A 17,819-nucleotide genomic window follows, 5' to 3' on the forward strand; every position below is an offset into this window, starting at 1 on the left:
AGATCTGGTGACAAGGAACACAACAAAATGTGTTTCAACAAATTTGGAGCCATTTTGAGCAAGTTATAAATTCCCAAAGCATTTAAATAGAAATCTGAAAATCATTTCTTAAATTCTTTCTGAAAATCTATGTTCAAAACTGCTAGATCCACCCGGATTTCCACCCAGGCGTGCACCCCTACGGCTGACAGTGGCCCCCGCGGGTCAGCCGGCCCCACCTACCAGCCCCCTGAGGAAGAGGAGGCTGTGCTGACCGGCGTGAGCTCGCCGTCGGCGAGGTGGCCGGCGACAAGGTCACCACCAACGTGACCACCTTGCCAAGGCGGACACGGCACTGCAAGCGGCAGGACCGAAGGAGCTCGAGAGCGAGCTGGCCGGTGGCCATGGCAGCACGGTGGTGCGGCTCACCGTCAGCTGGCCATCTCCGGCCGAGATGTGGCGCGAGAAGTGGCGTGGGAGCTTCACCGAGCTTGGGCGGTGCTCGTGCGCATGAAGGGAGAGCGAGAAGGAGGACGGAGGGGTGAGGTCCACGGAGCAGAGTACTTCGGCGAGCTCGACCATGACTTCGGCGAGGGATTCCTAGGGAAGGGGAGCTTCCCATGGCTTACCGAGGCGAGCACGTGGTGCGCGAGGTGGAGGCGATGCTCAGGGCAAGACGGAGCTAGACCTGGCGAGCTAGAGTGGCCAGAACGGCCAACTCCGACGATGGCGCGTGGCGGAGGCAAGTGCTACAGCTGCTGCTTGCGCTGGCGAAGCGAAATGGCGGAGTGGGGAGGAGAGCGGCGTGGTCGGGCAGGTGAAGGCGAGCGCGTGGAGTGGTGGGGCCCACCGGGGTGCCACCCGTACGCCGTCGCCGGCGTTCGGTGGCCACGCGGTGGCTATGGCCTGGGCCGAGAAGCGAGGCGCGAGGCCCACTAAGGTGAAAATGATCTTTTTCAAATTATTTTCTATTCCTATCCCAATAAATATAAATTTTGAGCAATTTCAAAGTAGTTTCAAAAGTTGGTGTAAAAATTAAAGTCATTCCATTTTTCAAGATCTACAACTTTGCTTTTATGACCAAAGTCAAATTCCAAATAGATTTTGAACTATAGATTTAAAGTAAATTAAATCCCAAAACCCTAATTTTGAAGAATTATTTTAAAAGCATAATTTGGCAAAACTTTGAATATAAACTTTGCTCCAAATTGCATCCTAAATATTTCCAAGTTAATTTAGTGATCAAAACAAGTAATCATGGCATCCAAACATGAGCATGGCATTTCACATTGTTTTAAACATAAACGAATTTCAATCAATTTAAGCACCACATGAAATGATACTTTATTTCTTTCGAAATGAAATGCATGAATGATGCCTATGAATGAGGTGATGATGATTATGCTCATGGGATGAAATGGTATTGCATGCTTAACACCGAGGTGTTATAGACCGGACGGCGTCGGCGGATACAGAGGCCGTGCCTCTGCCGCCGCCGCTGCCTGCGTAGAGGAGGGTCGCCGTGCCAAAGCGGTTGCAGCCCCGCTCGAGGTAAGCGTCTTTTCGGCAGAGTCGCAGCATTTCCGTTCGCCCTTCAGTCTCATGCTGACCGCATAAGTATTTTGTCTTTAGCCGGAAGCAACCTACGGAGGTGCCTACCTTGGCGCCCCTTAAGGCGCTCAAGGTGAGCCCCGGCTCCACCGCCCACTAGGTGGCGGAGGCGCAAGCCGCCATACAACGTGGCGCGGCGTCGATAAGGGCCGACCTGAAGGAGCCAGCCACCCAAGGAGGGGCTGCCGAGGTGACCCCGACACAGACGGGGGAGGGAGCGCCTCCACCATGCGAGGGCGAGGCTTGTGAGTTAGATGGGACCGAGGTCGAGGCCCCCAGGGTCTCTGAGGCCGAGGCGATGGAGGCCGGGGCGCCCAGGACCGCTGAGGCCGTAGCGGCGGGGTTCAGAGCCCCCACGACCACCGAGGCCATGATGGTGGAGGCCGGAGCCCCGAGGACCACCGAGGCTGACGTGATCGAGGCGAGGCCGTCGGCCCAGGAAGTGGAGATGAAGGCGGCGGAGGTCTCGGTGGCACCCTTGGTTCAAGGCCCGCCGTTGTTGCGGGAGAGCACCTGGGAGGTGGAGGTCCATCCGATCTCCTCCGACGATACTTCCCGGGTGCAGGAGGTGGTCGACACCGAGGTGGCTGGCATAGTGGAACAGTCGATTTCGACCCCGAGTGAGGGAAGCTTGGCCCTCATGCGGGTACGACCCGAGCCCCACGGGTGGGATCACCCGCATGTCCTGTGGCAAAGCCGGGACGACCCTGAGGGGGAGCCTCTGTTCACCCTCCAGGACACGGCCGAGGGCGAGCGCTGGGACACCTTCAAGCAATACCGCCAGCTGGCGGAGTGGTCACTACGGATGGCGCTGTCCGTGGTGGCCGACGATCTGCCCGGAGTCGCCTAGGTTCGCGCTTTCTTTTCTCATGCGGTGTCATCTTTTTCTGAGTTTTCTTGTAGTGAATGCCCCCTGTTCTACTTACCCAGGAGCTCGAGACCCGGTCCCTTGGGAAGTCGGTCTTTCTCCGGCGGGAGAGGGATGTCTGGGACCAGGCCCAGTGGCAGAAGGGCCTGCTTGCCGGCGCCAACAAGCTTCTGGCGGCGCGGAGCACGGAGGTGGAGGACCTCCACCTTTGTTGTGCCGATGCAAAGGTCGAGGCGGCCACAGCCTAGGAGCAGATTGCCCCTCTGGCGGCGTGGGTCAAGGAGTTGGAGGAGGAGCTAACCCGCGTGGCCGGTGATCAGGATGCCTTCAGGTCCCGGGCTGAAGAAGCCATGGCCTCTAGCAAGGCTCTTTCTGGACAGCTGGGGATGGAGTAGGGTACGCACCAGCTGATGAAAGGTGCCTTGGATGAGGCCCTTAAGGCGGCCGAGGCTTCCCGGACTGAGGCTATGGTCTAGAGGGGAAAGGCCGAGGGTGAGTCTTGTTCCCTTTATTTAGTTTGTTTTTCTTGTGTTCAGCCCCTAACTCCTTGGTGTGATACAGAGCTAGCAGGAGAGGCTTCCAGGGTGGCCGAGGCTTCCTAGGTCGAGGCCCAATGCCTAGAGGAGAAGGCCAAGGCTTCTCGGGTCAAGGCCTAGCGCTGGAAGGAGAAAGCCGAGGCTTCTTGGGTCGAGGCCCGACGCTGGGAGGAGAAAGCCGAGGGTGAGTCCTGTAGGCTTCCACCCCTATTCTTGCTTGTATTCCTTTGTGCTCAACCCCATTCTATTGCGTTTGGTGCAGAGCTGGAGAAGGAGGTTACCCAGGCAGCCGAGGCCTCCGCCGTAGTACAGGCGGTGCTTGAAACCGAGATCGGGGAGCACGATGCGCTGAAGAGCGCCGCCCGTACCACCTGCGAGGCCCTAGAAGTCAAGGGGGTCTAGTCAGGGAGCTCTCTCGGGAGCTGCCTAATTGCGTTGAGCGGCCAAGTGCGTGAGCGACTCCGAGGGGCGATGCATACAGGCGTCAAGCGCGCGCTGGCCGTCATCGCTTCGCACTACATCGGCGTTGACCTCCAAGCCATCAGCAATGGCTATGTCCTGCCCGACGATGACGAGGAGGCCGACGAGGCGGTTGTGAAGCTGTTGGAGGCGGCGGAGGGCCCCAACACGGCGTTGGCCAAGCTGTTCAAAGAGAAGGTGATCCCTCCCCCACCGCCCGCCGATGCTGGAGGCCCTGAGCCTTGACCTAGGCCCAAGAGGCCATGTAAATAGACTAGGGATTAACTTTGTATCGTGACGCTTGTGGCCGTCGAGGCCTTTTTTAAAGTAATCGTGCGCCTATGCTTTTTAATCGTTTTTCATTGTATTTTCGAGCCTCTGCCCTCTGTATTGTTTCTGAACAAATTTCTTGCAAAAAACTTCCTCGGAGCCTAAGCTACCCCTTGGGCAAAAGGTGGTGAGGGAGTGCCGTAGCCCAGAGGCATAGGCCGTCTCGCGACTCAGCCAGCCTTCTGGCCTTGAGGCAGTCTTTTGGTCCTTGGGTTTTTTCACAATTGACTTATCAGAGCATAATAGAGTTTGGCGTAGAAATTTTTTCGAAAAGCGACTAAAAAATGGTGCATGGGACTTAGGAGGGTCCCCCCTTCTAGCCCCCAAGGGAGGCTCGGTTCTGTAGAGGCAGAGCTGAGCCTTCCTTGTGGTGTTATTGTAATGTCGAGGCCTGTGATGGGCTCGACGGGTTTCTCAAAAAATTAGAACAACTAAAGAACGCTTCTTAATTGTATTCCGAGAAACAATGTACACAATGCTTGGAAATTCTAAGGGTAAAAATGACGTAGCTGTTCTATGTTCCAAGCGTTGTTTAGGATTTCACCCTTCTCGTTGGCTAGCTTGTAGGACCTAGGCTTCAGCACTTGGGCGATGATGTACCGTCCTTCCCATGGCGGGGTCAGCTTGTGGCGGCTCTTGTTGCTCTGCCTTAGCCTCAGCACCAGGTCATCCACCTTCAGGTCTCAGCTCCGAATGCACCGGGCTTGATAGCGCCATAGAGCTTGCTGGTATTTGGCCGAATGTAGCAACACAACGTCTCGGGCTTCCTCCAGTTGGTCGAGGGCGTCCTCGTGGGTAGTGCGGTTGCTTTGCTTGTTGTAAGGCCTGTAGCCTCAGGGAACCATATTCCAAGTCAGTGGGGAGGATTGCCTCGGCTCCGTAGACCAGGAAGAAAGGTGTGAACCCTGTGGCTCGGCTTGGAGTGTTCCTTAGGCTCCAGATGACCGACGGGAGTTCGGCAAGCCATTTCTTGCCAAACTTCTTCAACCGGTTGTAAATCCTTGGCTTGAGGCCTTGTAGGATCATGCCGTTGGCACGTTCTACCTGGCCGTTTGTCCTTGGGTGTCCTACAGCCGACCAGGCCACACAGATGTGGTGGTCATCGTAGAATGTTAGTAATTTTTGGCTGGTGAACTGCGTCCCGTTATTGGTGATGATGGTGTTCGGAACCCCGAACCTGTGGATGATGTTAGTGAAGAATAGCATCGCTTGCTCAGATTTGATTTGATTGATCGGGCGAGCCTCGATCCATTTGGAGAACTTATTGATTGCTACCAGCAAATGGGTGTAGCCCTAGGGGGCCTTCTATAGAGGCCCGACCATGTCAATCCCCCACATGACAAACGGCCATGTAATGGGGATGGTTTGGAGGGCCTGGGCCGGGAGGTGCGTCTGCCATGTGTAGTACTGGCATCCCTCGCAGGAGCATACTAACTTGGTGGCGTCAGCAACCGCCATTGGCCAATAGAACCCTTGGCGGAAGGCGTTTCCGAAGAGCGTCCGAGGTGCCGCATGGTGCCCACAGGCGCCCGCGTACAAGTCCCAAAGTAGGGCTCAGCTTGCCTCGGTGGTGATGCATTATTGGAGGACACCAGATGGACTTCGCCTATACAACTCGCCGTTGCAAAGGACGTAAGTTTTGGCTAGTCGCGCAAGCCATCGAGCTTTGGTCCTGTCACTAGGAAGCTCTCCCTGAGCGAGCCAATCAAGGAACGGGACTCGCCAGTCCGTGTCCTGGTCGGTCTAGGGAGGCTCCATGTCGACTTCCATGACCTCGGGCTCGGCCGAAGGAGTCTCGGTGGTAGAGGGGGCATCGAGCCCTGCGGTGGGCTCGGCCAGTGGGCCCTCTTCCACTATCGAGGCATAGTCGATGGAAGGCTTATGGAGGTCTCTGGCAAAGATGTTTGGGGGGACCAGAGCCTGTGCAGACGCCATCTTTGCTAGTTCGTCCGTGGCCTCGTTGTATTTCCGCGCGATGTGGTTGAGTTCGAGACCGTCGAACTTGTCTTCTAGGCAACGTACCAACTTGCAGTATGCCTCCATTTTGGGGTCGAGATAGTTTGACTCCTTCATGACTTGATCGACGATGAGTTGCAAGTCGCCCTAGACTTCGAGACGTTGTACTCCAAGTTCGATGGCGATCTGCAAGCTATTGACGAGAGCTTCGTACTTGGCTACGTTGTTGGAGGCGGTGAAGTGGAGCCGAACCATGTAGCACATGTGTACTCCAAGGGGCGAGATGAAGAGCAGACCCGCGCCTGCCCCGGTCTTCATCAAGGACCCATCGAAGTACATGGTCCAACACTCCGTCTAAATTTGAGCAGGTGGCAGTTGGGTGTCGGTCCACTCATCCATAAAATCGGCCAAGACCTGAGACTTAATCGCTTTCTAAGGCGCAAAAGTCAAGGCTTCCCCCATGAGTTCGACGGCCCACTTGGCTATCCTACCCAAGGCCTCCCGGTTATGGATTATCTCTCCTAAGGGGAAAGACGACACCACGGTTACTGGGTAGGACTCGAAGTAGTGACGCAGCTTGCGCTGAGCCAAGACTACGGCGTAGATCAACTTCTAGATGTGGGGGTAGCGTGTTTTGGTTTCGAAGAGCACTTCGCTGATGAAGTAAATAGGTCATTGGATGGGTAAAGCGTGCCCCTCTTCCTGCCTCTCCACTACCACGGCCACGCTGACCACTTGGGTCGTTGCGGCGACGTAGAGTAAGAGGGCCTCGTCCCTGGCTGGCGGTACTAGGGCAGGAGGATTGGTGAGCAGTGACTTGAGCTTGGCGAGGGCGTCTTCAGCCTCGGGGGTCCAAGAAAAGCATTCAGATTTTCTCAAGAGGTGGTACAGAGGTAAGCCTTTTTCGCCAAGGCGTGAGATGAAGCGACTCAGGGCCGCAAGGCATCCCATGACCCTCTGCACTCCCTTGAGGTCTCGGATTGGTCCCATGCTGGTCATGGTCGAGACCTTCTCCGGGTTGGCCTCGATGCCACGTTCCGAGACTATGAATCCCAAGAGCATGCCTCGGGGGACCCCGAACACACACTTCTCGGGGTTGAGCTTGAGGCCCTTCTCTCTAAGGCATTTGAAGGCTATCTCCAGGTCGTCGACGAGATCCCCGGCCTTTCTAGACTTGACCATGATGTCATCCACATAGGCCTCGACGGTTCGCCTGATGTGCTCGCTAAAGACCTAGGTCATGCCCCGCTGGTATGTGGCCCCTATGTTTCTGAGGCCGAAAGGCATAGTCACATAGCAGTACATGCCGAAAGGTGTGATAAAAGAAGTCGCGAGCTGGTCGGACTCTTTCATCTTGATTTGATGGTAACCGGAATACGCATCAAGGAAAGACAGGGTCTCGCATCCCGCAGTGGAGTCAACGATTTGATCGATTCGAGGTAATGGGAAGGGGACTTTTAGACAGACTTTATTCAAACCGGTGTAATCTACACACATCCTCCACTTCCCATTTTTCTTCTTGACTAACATAGGGTTAGCTAACCACTCTGGATGGGATACTTCCTTGATGAATTCGGACGCCATAAGTTTCCGCACCTCTTCGCCGATGGTCCTACGCTTTTCCTCGTTGAATCGGCGCAGGCGCTGCTTCACCGATCTGGAGCCAGCCCGGATGTCCAAGGCGTGCTCGGCGACCTCCCTCGGTATGCCCAGCATGTCCGAGGGACTCCATGCGAACATGTCGGCATTCACGTGGAGAAAGTCGACGAGCACGACTTCCTATTTGATGTCGAGAGTGGCGCTGATCCTCAGCGCCCGGTCGTCGGGGCAGGCGGGGTCGACTGGGACGAGTTTGACGGCCTCCGTAGGCTCAAAAGTCCCGGCTCGACGCTTGGGCTCAGGCAGCTGGCTACCGAGTCGGTCAAGGTCGACGATGAGGGTCTCGGCCTCCACGAGAGCCTCGGCGTACTCGATGCACTCAACGTCATAGTCATATGCATGCTCGTACATGGACTCAATCATCATGACACCGTTGGGACCTGGCATCTTGAGCTTGAGGTAGGTGTAGTTGGGGACCGCCATGAACTTGGTGTAGCACGGCCGTCCCAGGACGGCATGGTAGGTTCCCTTGAACCCAACCACCTCGAAGGTAAGGACCTCCTTGCGGTAGTTGGAGGGGGTGCTAAAGCAAACGGGAAGGTCGATGCGCCTGAGGGGTCACGTGCATTTCCCCGGCACAATGCCATGGAAAGGCGCGGCGTCACCCCAGAGCCGCGACCGGTCGATCTCTAGGAGCTCCAGGGCGTTGGCGTAGAGGATGCTGAGGCCGCTGCCTCCGTCTATCAACACCTTGGTGAGTCGAGTGTTGCCGATGATCGGGTCGACAACGAGTGGGTACTACCCAGGATTCGGGACATGGTCAGGGTGGTCATCCTGATCAAAGGTGACCGCTTCCCGAGACCAGCCGAGGTATCGGGGAGTGGCCACCTTAACCGAGAAGACCTCTCGGCGTTCCCTCTTTCGCTGGCACACCGTAAGGCACGCCAAGGGTCCGCCAAAGATCATGAAGGCGTTGTGCACCTCAGGGAACCCTTCGTCCTTGTCGTCGTCCCGGTCGCCGGCGCCCCTCTTCTTGGCGTCATCGTCTGGGAGCCCGAGCTTGGCGTATTAACGCCGGAGCATGGTGCAATCCTCGAGGGCGTGCCTCACCGGGCCCTGGTGATAAGGGCAGGGCTTCTTCAGCATGTTGTCAAAGAGCTCGGGGGCCCTAGGGCCTCGGGGATTCTTGCGCTCCGCGGCCGCGACTAGATCGGCCTTGAGGATCTCCTACTTCCCCTGGCGACCCTTTTTCTTTTTCCTGGGGAGGCGGGGAGCCGAGGCCTCGGTGGCCTCGTCCCTCCGCTTCCTCTTAGCGTCGTTGTCGGGGAAGATGGCCCCAACCGCCTCTTCGCCCGAGGCGAAGTTGGTGGTGATGTCGAGGAGCGTGGCAGCCGAGCGCGGCACGTTCCGGCCTAACTCTCAGACCAAGTCTCGGTAGGTGGTGCCGGAGAGGAAAGCCTAGATGATTTTTGAGTCGCCGACGCTGGGCAACTCGGTGCACTGTTTGGAGAAGCGCCGGATGAAGTCTCGGAGAGACTCGTCTAGTTTCTGGCGACAGCTCTTAAGGTCCCAGGAGTTTCTAGGGCGCACGTATGTGCCCTGGAAATTCCCGACGAAGATCCTAACCAAGTCACGCCAGTCGTAGATCTGTGAGGGAGGAAGGTGTTTGAGCCAGGCTCGTGCCGAGTCTGACAAGAGCAAGGGGAGGTTGCGGATGATGAGTAGGTCATTGTCCGCGTCGCCTAGCTGACAAGCCAGGCGGTAATCGGCCAGCCAAAGCTCGGGGTTGGTTTCGCCGCTGTATTTCATGAGGTTGGCCGGTTGGCAAAACCAGGCTGGAAACTGAGCACCACGGATGGCCCTGCTAAAAACTCGGGGGCCTGGCGCTTCAGGAGAAGGGCTGCGGTCTTCCCCACTGTCGTAGCGGCCTTCTCGGTGCGGATGGTAGCCGCGGGCGGGCCCCTCATCATCGTGGTGTCGTCGCCTGCTGACCACCTCGTGGTCGTCCCATGCCTCGCGTCGGTTGTCAAGGCGGTCATGCAGCAAGGGGGCCCTATTGATTGTCGGCACCTGAGCTAGCTTGGGGCGAACCGAGGCCTCCCTATCCTACCGATACGGTGCCATGGGAAGGTCTGAGGCGCCTCCACGCCGTCGGGAGGCAGAACTCTCGGCCAGCTGCACCGCGGTGGTCTCAAGGAGACCCCGAAGCTCACCGTGGACCCATCGCCCCTCCGTGGTAGAGGCCTCGGGCATCGTGCGGACGAGCATCGCCGCAGCCGCAACATTCTGGCTAGCGCGATTGAAGATTGGGGGATGCTCACCCCTTCATCGTCGTTGATGCGGTGGTGGACGTCGTGGGCCCGCCACTGGGCTCCTCTGCCGTCACCGCGACCCTGCTGCTCCTGCTCGAGAGTGTCTCAGAGCTATTGCAGAAGGAGTCAATCTTGCTCAACCTTGGCCTAAAGCTCATGGAGCTACTCCAGGTCCGGGCGTCGAAGTTGTTCGAGGGCAAGGTTCTCATTCCGCGCTGCTGGTGGGACAATGCGTGAGGGTGTGGCGTCGCCCGTTCCCTAGCGAAGCGGGGTACGGTTGCCTGCCCCCTCATCCTCATCGCCCATGCTTGGCATCCCGAGTCCGACATGGAAGCACTCACGAGTGGGATCGTAAGTGCCTTCGCTGTCAGAGTCGGAGTAGCCGAAGCAATAGTCACTCGGGGCCAGGAAGCGGCGCATGGCTTCAGGGTCGCGAAGCCCGAAGAAATCTGCTCCGGCCCACGCCTCGTCCTCCTCCGAGGAGTCAGCGTGGGTGTGGGTCGGAGCCGTGATGTCGAAGACGAGGGCGAAGCGTTGGCGGCGTCCAGAGGGATCCGCGTGAGCGTAAGCGTAGGAGGCGGCGGCATTTCTCAACCCGAAGGGGTACAAGGATGGTGCCATCGTCGGGTTCTGTTCTACCGGAGCTGGCTCCTCAGGACGTCGCGGGGCAGAGCTTGATGCCGAGGCGTCGTCGTGTGCCATCGGCATCTTTCCCCGGTCCAGGCTCAGGCTAGACAGGTTCCTAGCCAGGGACCTTATGCCAACAGCTGGGCGTGGGATACCGGTGGAGAGCGGCATGTCGCCCTGAGTTCACGTGGTGTTGGGGTGGCCCCGCTCACGTCGTGCCTGGCGAGCGCGACGAGAGCGGCCGCCCGGGCGCCGCCTGCGCCTGGGCTGCGGGTGCATGACGTCATCGTCGGTCGGTGGAGCTCGGGGTGTGAGGAGTACCATGTCATACTCATGCCCTAGAGACATGAACTCTAGGCTCCCAAACCAGATTACCATGCCGAGACGCAGTGGTCGTACGGGGTCTGCCATCCAGAACTTGTTGGGATGACGAAGCTGACACGCAGAGGCCCCTACCTGGCGCGCCAACTGTCGGTGTTTCAGACCGGCGAGCCCTCAACCAACTAGTAAATTTATACTGCGTGTTCCCGATCCCAGATGGTGATGCAAAGATACACAAGGTTTATATTGGTTCAGGCAGTGGGTGCCCTACGTCTAGTCTGAGAGTTCGATCTTGTATTCCTTGCACCGAAATGCTCGTAGTAGGGGGTTACAAGCAGGGTGAGAGAGGGAGCTAGTCCTAGGTCTCTGCGTGAAGCCACGTGGTTTGCTTGAGATGTTGATCTCAAGCAGCGGGGGAGCTCGTGTGTTCGTCCGTGTGTTTATGCGTGAATTCGTTGGATGGGCGTAGGCCTAAATCGTCCACCTTCGATCCCCCCGGAACGGCCCTGGTCCCTCCCTTTTATAGTTGAAGGGGGGACAAGGGTGATACATGCGCTAGCTACATGGCGTCGTGCGAACGGAGGTGGCATGTCCGAGCCCTATAGCCTGTTACTGTGGCGGCGTGGTCGACGGAGTGGTCCGTCCTTAAAGTACTGGGGCGATGCGCCGGTCACATCCGATCCTGTGCGTCGTGGGGCTCCAGTGTTATCTTGAAGCGGGGCATGGCGGTCGACGTGCCGGTCACTGTGTGTTGACTGCGTGAGAAGCCGAGACTCTGTTGGTGCCGAGGCCGAGCCATTGTGGGAGGCTCGGCAGACGTGAATCCCGAGGTTGCCGAGACCCTGAAGTAGATTGCCGAGGCTTGGAGGGAGCAGTTGGTCTCGTACACTGATTCCGAGACTATGGTGACCCGGACTTGACTCCCCACGCCGCGTTGTTTCTAGGGCGGGGGTTAGGTGGCACAGTGTAGTGCGGGTGCTGATCGTGGGCACAGCACCAGAGCATAGTGGCCGGTAATCCCTGCCCCGTCTTGTCCCAATCGGTATGGCGTTGACGCGACTTCCTGTCTCGTCGGCCGCTCCGCAGAGTCGAGCCGCCGTTCGGCTGATATCGCGGGAGTAGTTGGCGCATTAATGGGACGCGACGCGCTGTCGGGGAGACTGGTCGAGGCGGAAGCGACGGGTTGTTGCCGAGCCGGCTTCGAGCGAGACGAAGAATCGACATCTCGTCCGAGGCTTTATGCGCGGGGCCTCGGGCGAGACGGAGAATCAGTTCCCCGTCGAGGCCCCCTGTGCGTGGCCCCCTGTGCGAGGCCTCGTGCGAGGTGGAGATTTGGCAGGCCGTCGAGGCCTCCTGTGTGAGGCCAGGAGCGAGGCGGAGAGCCGGTGGGCTCGGACGAGGCCGGGGTTAACAAATGGCTTACCCTTTGACTTTGTTTTTTATGGGGTTTAAGTGATTCTTTTGGTATACGCTCGGGGTATCCTGTTTTATGGTACCTGACATATGATAATCCCTCTTCTTATATGTCCAAGTTTTTCTGTGTTATTCAACTTTCTAAAGGCATGTACCTAGAGTCGTTATCAATTGAACTTGTATCTTTAGCTACCTGGAAAGATGCGCTGATGCATGTGGCTTACTCATGGATGCATCAAATGGTGAAAATTTCTCTAAATCGTCCGAAGAACAAACATTCCCTTCCTATAAGAGTGGCCACTCACCTCTGAATGTAGCGCGAGGGTTGGATTTGACTAGGCTGGCTTCTGTTTTTTCCTGGGTTGAAAATGGGTTCTTGAAGGCATATGATTGTGCAGAGAAGATATCGCATGTATTGCGGAAGAGCGATGGTTAGGAACGCTGATCTTCTTAACACCTTTTTGTATTGATTCTTGATTCTAACCGACTACAGGATCCGTGCCGATCAAACTAGCTCAACTTTAACCACGTTTATAGTAAATAGTATTATTAGCGTTTATGTCTATAAATAAATTTATTATAAAATATATTTTTAACTAATCTAATGGTACTCATTTTGTATATATCATGACTGTTAGTGTTTTGTATATATAACTTTAGTCAAAATTTAAACCGTTTGACTTATCGGAAAACGATAACTACATTCTTTCACGGACGAAGAGTGTGCGTATCAAGTTTTGAAGCTCCGAAACAACGTCTGCTCTGAGCTACGTACTATGATTTATGTACTAAAACTCCCGTTTTACATTTAAGCCTTGTTTAGTTGGACCCCAAAGTCTAAAAAGTTGCTACAGTACCTGTCACATCGAATGTTTGCGGCCCGTGCATGGAGCATTAAATGTAGACGAAAATAAAAACTAATTGTACAGTTTGGTGGGAAATTGTGAGACGAACGTTTTGAGCCTAATTAGTCCATGTTTGAACACTATTTGCCAAATAAAAATGAACGTGCTACAGTAGCCCCAAAATTCAAATTCACCCAAGGGCTTACTGAACAAGGGTCATCTGAGACTGAGAGCATCTGAAAGCGCGGCCGTGTCTTGACGTGACTAGTACGGAGAATCGAAGGCGGAATAAAGAGAGGCACGGGAAGAGCAGGTTGGTATGGTACCACAAGCTGCAACAAAAGCTCGGTTCGACTGGCCGAAAAAATGGCTGATAGTGTTGCTGATGCTGATGCTGATTTGTTGAGAAAGAAAAACACTGTTGTTTCGTTGAATCAGTACCGCTGATAAGTTCAAGCGAAAGGGGCCAAAAACATCTCTGATGCCCTGCGCTGCTGGGCGAAATGTTCCCTCTCGTGGAAATTGCGGTTTAGCTATTGGCTATTGCGTTTGTTGCATAGTTCCGCAGCGAACACGCGGCCTGTGACTCCACTCGTACCGGGTGGTGACTAGTGTACAGGTACTACAGTAGCTGGTCCTTCATGTGTGTGTGTGACTGTGTGAGACTGGAAGGATGAGTTTTTCACTGGACCAGGCAGAGAGATCTCTGTCAGCACAATTAAACGGGGGCGGTACCGCTCGGTACTTTGGAGCGGCGTGCATGCATGGCTGTTGGCGTATGGCTGGGGGCTTGCCTGCCCGTCACCAGATCCCGGCAGTAACCGAAACAAATCTCTCCAATTATTTCCCGGTCGGCGCATGCATGCAGACGCGTCCAAGCCCCGCGCCCCCGCTCGGCCGCTCCCTCTTCCATGGCGACGCAGACGCAGACGCAGCACAGCATCCATCATTCCAGCGTCTTGGGCTCCCGTGGCTGCATCTGCTCTGGGCGGAGGGTAACGTCACAGCTGACTGACGGCCGGAAACCGCATGGTAAATACTCCTCTCGTAACAAGTGCAGTGCGGTTCTTAGAGTTTAAAATTTGTCTCAAAATAAGTGTATATCTAGATATAAGATAAACTAATTTTATGTATTTTTCTACTTTCTCTTTTCCCAAGATGCAATGATTACACTTTTATAGAGGCATATTCCCTCTGGAAAAAAAAATCATTCTCGCTTTCCAAAAAGTCAAAAACTTTTAATTTGACCAAATATATTTAATAAAATATTAATATTTATGATACATAATTAGTATCATTAGGTATCGTTGAATATACTTTTATAATACTTATTTGGAGATATAAATATTGCACGTATTTTCTATAAACCTAGTTAAAATTGAGAAAGTTTGACCAACACGCCGTAGCAACTCTTTTTCCGGGACGAAGCGAGTATACGTAATTTCTCACTAATCTTGACCTCCTCGTCTAAACTGCACTTATCTGTACAGTATTTCCGTACTACTGTCTCTCTGCGTGCCTGCCCTGCCCGGTCCCGTACGTCACTCTGCGTGTACAACAGGTGCAGCGAGCAGTCGAGCACGCGTGCCATGCCACGGCTGACACCTTCCTCCCCCACCCTTGGCCTTGTTTAGATTGAAGTTAGAAATCAGTATTTGGTATTGTAGTACTTTTGTTTGTATTTGATAATTATTGTCCAATTATGGTCTAACTAGGCTCAAAAGATTCGTCTCGTAATTTACAATCAAAATGTGTAATTAGTTATTTTTTTATCTACATTTAATACTTCATGCATGTGTGTAAAGATTTGATGTGAGAGAGAAAGTGAAAAAACTTGCACTCTAAACAAGACCCTGCTTCCGCTTCGCTTCCCCTTCCCCGGCCCGCGCGCGACACCTCTCAGGCTCTCTGACCTGCATGCATGTTGCTTCTGGGTTCTGGCCCTCTGCTGCTTCATTGGAAATGCTGCCTCTGCTGAGGCCCCGTTTCCAAAAGCCAAAAATTTTTGTATAGTATCCGTCACATCGAATCTTACGGCACATGCATAGAGTATTAAATGTAGACGAAAAAAAACTAATTGCACAGTTGGATGAGAAATCGTAAGACGAAACTTTCAAACCTAATTAGTCCATAATTAGACACTAATTATTAAATATAAACGAAAGTGCTACACTACCCAAAACCCAAAAAATTTTGGATCTAAACGGGCCTGAGCCTCTGTGCGCGTTATGTATGCACGTACTGGTACTGCTACGATACGCATGCACGAGCACGAGGTCTCCTCCTGCACTAGGAGACTTGTACTTTACGCTCACGTGTTCCTCAGCTCCTACTATACGCTCGTAGGAGTAGGTCGGTCGTGGCTCGTGCTACAAACCTCTGCAACCATATTTTGGATTCCAGCAAATTATAGAAGCCGGCTTCTACAAGCTAGCTAGGGATCCAAACAGTTCTAACTTGTAGCCAACTTCTTCAATGTGGCCATTCTGCCCGGCTTCTTTCAGTTGTTGGATCCAACTTGACCAATTTGCCCTTTGCCCTTTGCTTTTTGGCCCATCCAGAACATGGATTGAGGGCACTATAGTAATTTTTCTCTACAGGCCAGTCAGCTTTTACCATGCATGAATCCAAACAGATCTCTCGACTTAGCTTGTATAATCCAGCTTTTAATAACTTAACTTTCTAAGGCTACTCGTTCCGTCCCAGATTAATTGGACGTTTGGATTTCAATTTTTTTCCCAAATTAATCGATCACATAGGCCTGAAGCCATGAACCTGGTGGACGCGTACAGCCGTGAAACCGCCGGGAGCTAGTACGTGGAATGCTCTAGGCAGTGTTCGGCTGGCTGGCCAGCCACCTCACGAAATCACTGTTTACGTACTGTTAGAACAGTATTTTTCTCTCACAATAATTAGTTGGAACAGTATTTTTCAGTCCTGCCGAACAGGCCCCTAACCACACATTGCTTTGTTTCCTTTCCACCGAGGCCCCGCACCGCTGAACTGCTGAGCATGCTGTGATGTTACAGGATGACAGTCATAGAGGTAGAAAGGTTATTTCGCAGCTTGCATGATCCTGTACGTGCGTTTAATATGGAACAGAGGGATAGATAGTCTGTTCGTTTGGTCACAAATAATTATAAATTTTTAGTTAAAATAATATTTTTTTCTCTTATATTAAATTAGTCAGCAGTAATAATGAACGATCCTATACGATCCAGCCGAACAGGCTGAGCTTCTACGCTCCATGGGTATCCAGACGCAGCCTAAGGGCAGCTCCAGTGTCAAATCGACTTTGGCCTGCAAAATTGCTAGCGTGGATCACGGTTCGACGCCTCTACTGCTGAGTTCGATTTGGTGGAGCCTACAACCAAATAAAATAGAGTAATCTACTCCTTTCTCATCACCGAGCTCAATCTCCAAAGCAGCCAAGAGAGAGAAATAGTACTACACTGAAGAGGTCAGAGCATTCATGGGCAACACTGAACAGGTCAGGAGAACCGAGCGTAGCTCGGGTGGCGAGTCCCGGTCCCGAGTGGCTGGCTACGATTTTTTATTGGTGTCTTAGACTATCTCCAATAACACGGACCTAAATACCAGACTTATACCATAATTTGGGTCCCCTACAGTCAAAAGGTCACGCACCCAAAAAGTCTTTTCTCCAACAGCCAACTGAAAAAGAAAGGAGCGCCCGAGCCTAAGTAGCAGCAGCCGACCTGAGCAGCAGCGACGGGCCTCTCCACGACAAGCCCCCGGCCTGAGCAGCAGCAGCCGCCGCCTCCGGCAGCGTCGAGGCTCCCAGCTCCGACCCCGACAGCGCGTCCTCCGCCGCATTCCCGCTGCCTCCGTCCCTCGCGGCGGCACCGGGGTCGCGGTCGCCCGTGCCGACCTCGTCCTCTGAGCCCGAATCGTCTGCGGCGTCGGAGAGGCGGCCGAAGCCCTGGGAGTCGAGGATGGCGAGCACCTCCGCGGCCGCCCGCTCCGCCTTGCGCCGCTGCGCCGTCACCGTCCGGAGCTGCTCCTCCAGCTCCACCACCTGCAGAGCAGCAGTGACGGGCTCGGAGAAGAGGCGCGCTCGGAGGAAGTCAATGGTCATGGCCGTCGTCGCGTCTGCCGCCATCCCCATTGCCGAATCCGAACCTGCGTGTGGAGTGTAGCGGTCTCCGAAGCCAAGCAGCGCTGGAGATTTGGGTTGAGGAGAGAGAAGACAGAGGGAGGACGCAAATTTGGCTGCCCTCTCTCCTTCTACGCAAAATAACTGCTCGGAATGGGTACTTTGTTGGACGGCGTTCTTTGCGTGGGCGTGATGCATTTTGGGTATGGGTTGCTATATGGGTAAGCTTTTGGGGACAGTCTTATTGGGTTTGCTCCCAAATAACTTTGTTGCCTCTTGCATGTGGAACCATAAAGGGAATACGATGCACCTCATCGTTTACGGATCCATGGACCCGGTAATCTCACAAAGGACGCGATCTTAGAATCTAGGTGTAGTTGTAGGATCTGTTTGTGTACTTGTGGTGTGAGTGAGTGTGGTGTGTGTGACGTTGATGTGTGTCTGTTCACGAACAGATACTACAGTTATACCTAGATGAGAGGCGCAAAAAAAAACACTGAACAGGTCAGAGCATCGGGCACGATATAGCGTTTTTTTCTTCTTCTAAAAAGCAAATCAGCGAATAATACTTTTTACCCTGTATTTTCAGCAAAACAAACCGGCCCATATTTGGAAGTCTGATTTCTACTTCTGAGCACGAGCGTTCGACCGCTGCAGTGCTAATTTTTAGTGCATGTGATGTTTGAACACTAATTTAGAGTATAAACATAGATTAATTATAAAACTAATTGTATAGATGGAGACTAATTTACGAGACGAATCTATTAAAACTAATTAGTCTATGATTTGATAATGTGGTGCTACCGTAAACATGTGCTAATGATAGATTAATTAGGCTTAATAGATTCG

General features: G+C 53.9%; 1 protein-coding gene across 1 annotated transcript; it reads right to left on the minus strand.

Annotated features, from left to right (window-relative positions):
* Positions 1–7,518: 7,518 nt before the first annotated feature.
* On the minus strand, positions 7,519–7,821 carry LOC136470412 (uncharacterized). The gene has a single exon (XM_066468269.1). The coding sequence runs from the start codon at positions 7,819–7,821 to the stop codon at positions 7,519–7,521; it is 303 nt and encodes a 100-aa protein (XP_066324366.1).
* Between the last annotated feature and the right edge of the window lie 9,998 nt (positions 7,822–17,819).

Source organism: Miscanthus floridulus, chromosome 1, assembly GCF_019320115.1.
Source record: "Miscanthus floridulus cultivar M001 chromosome 1, ASM1932011v1, whole genome shotgun sequence".
NCBI classification, from domain to species: Eukaryota; Viridiplantae; Streptophyta; class Magnoliopsida; order Poales; family Poaceae; genus Miscanthus; species Miscanthus floridulus.

What these genes read in the sequence shown, in the direction of transcription:
- LOC136470412 (XM_066468269.1), bottom strand. Translation starts at nt 7,821, where the DNA reads ATGGCGGTCCCCAACTACACCTACCTCAAGCTCAAGATGCCAGGTCCC.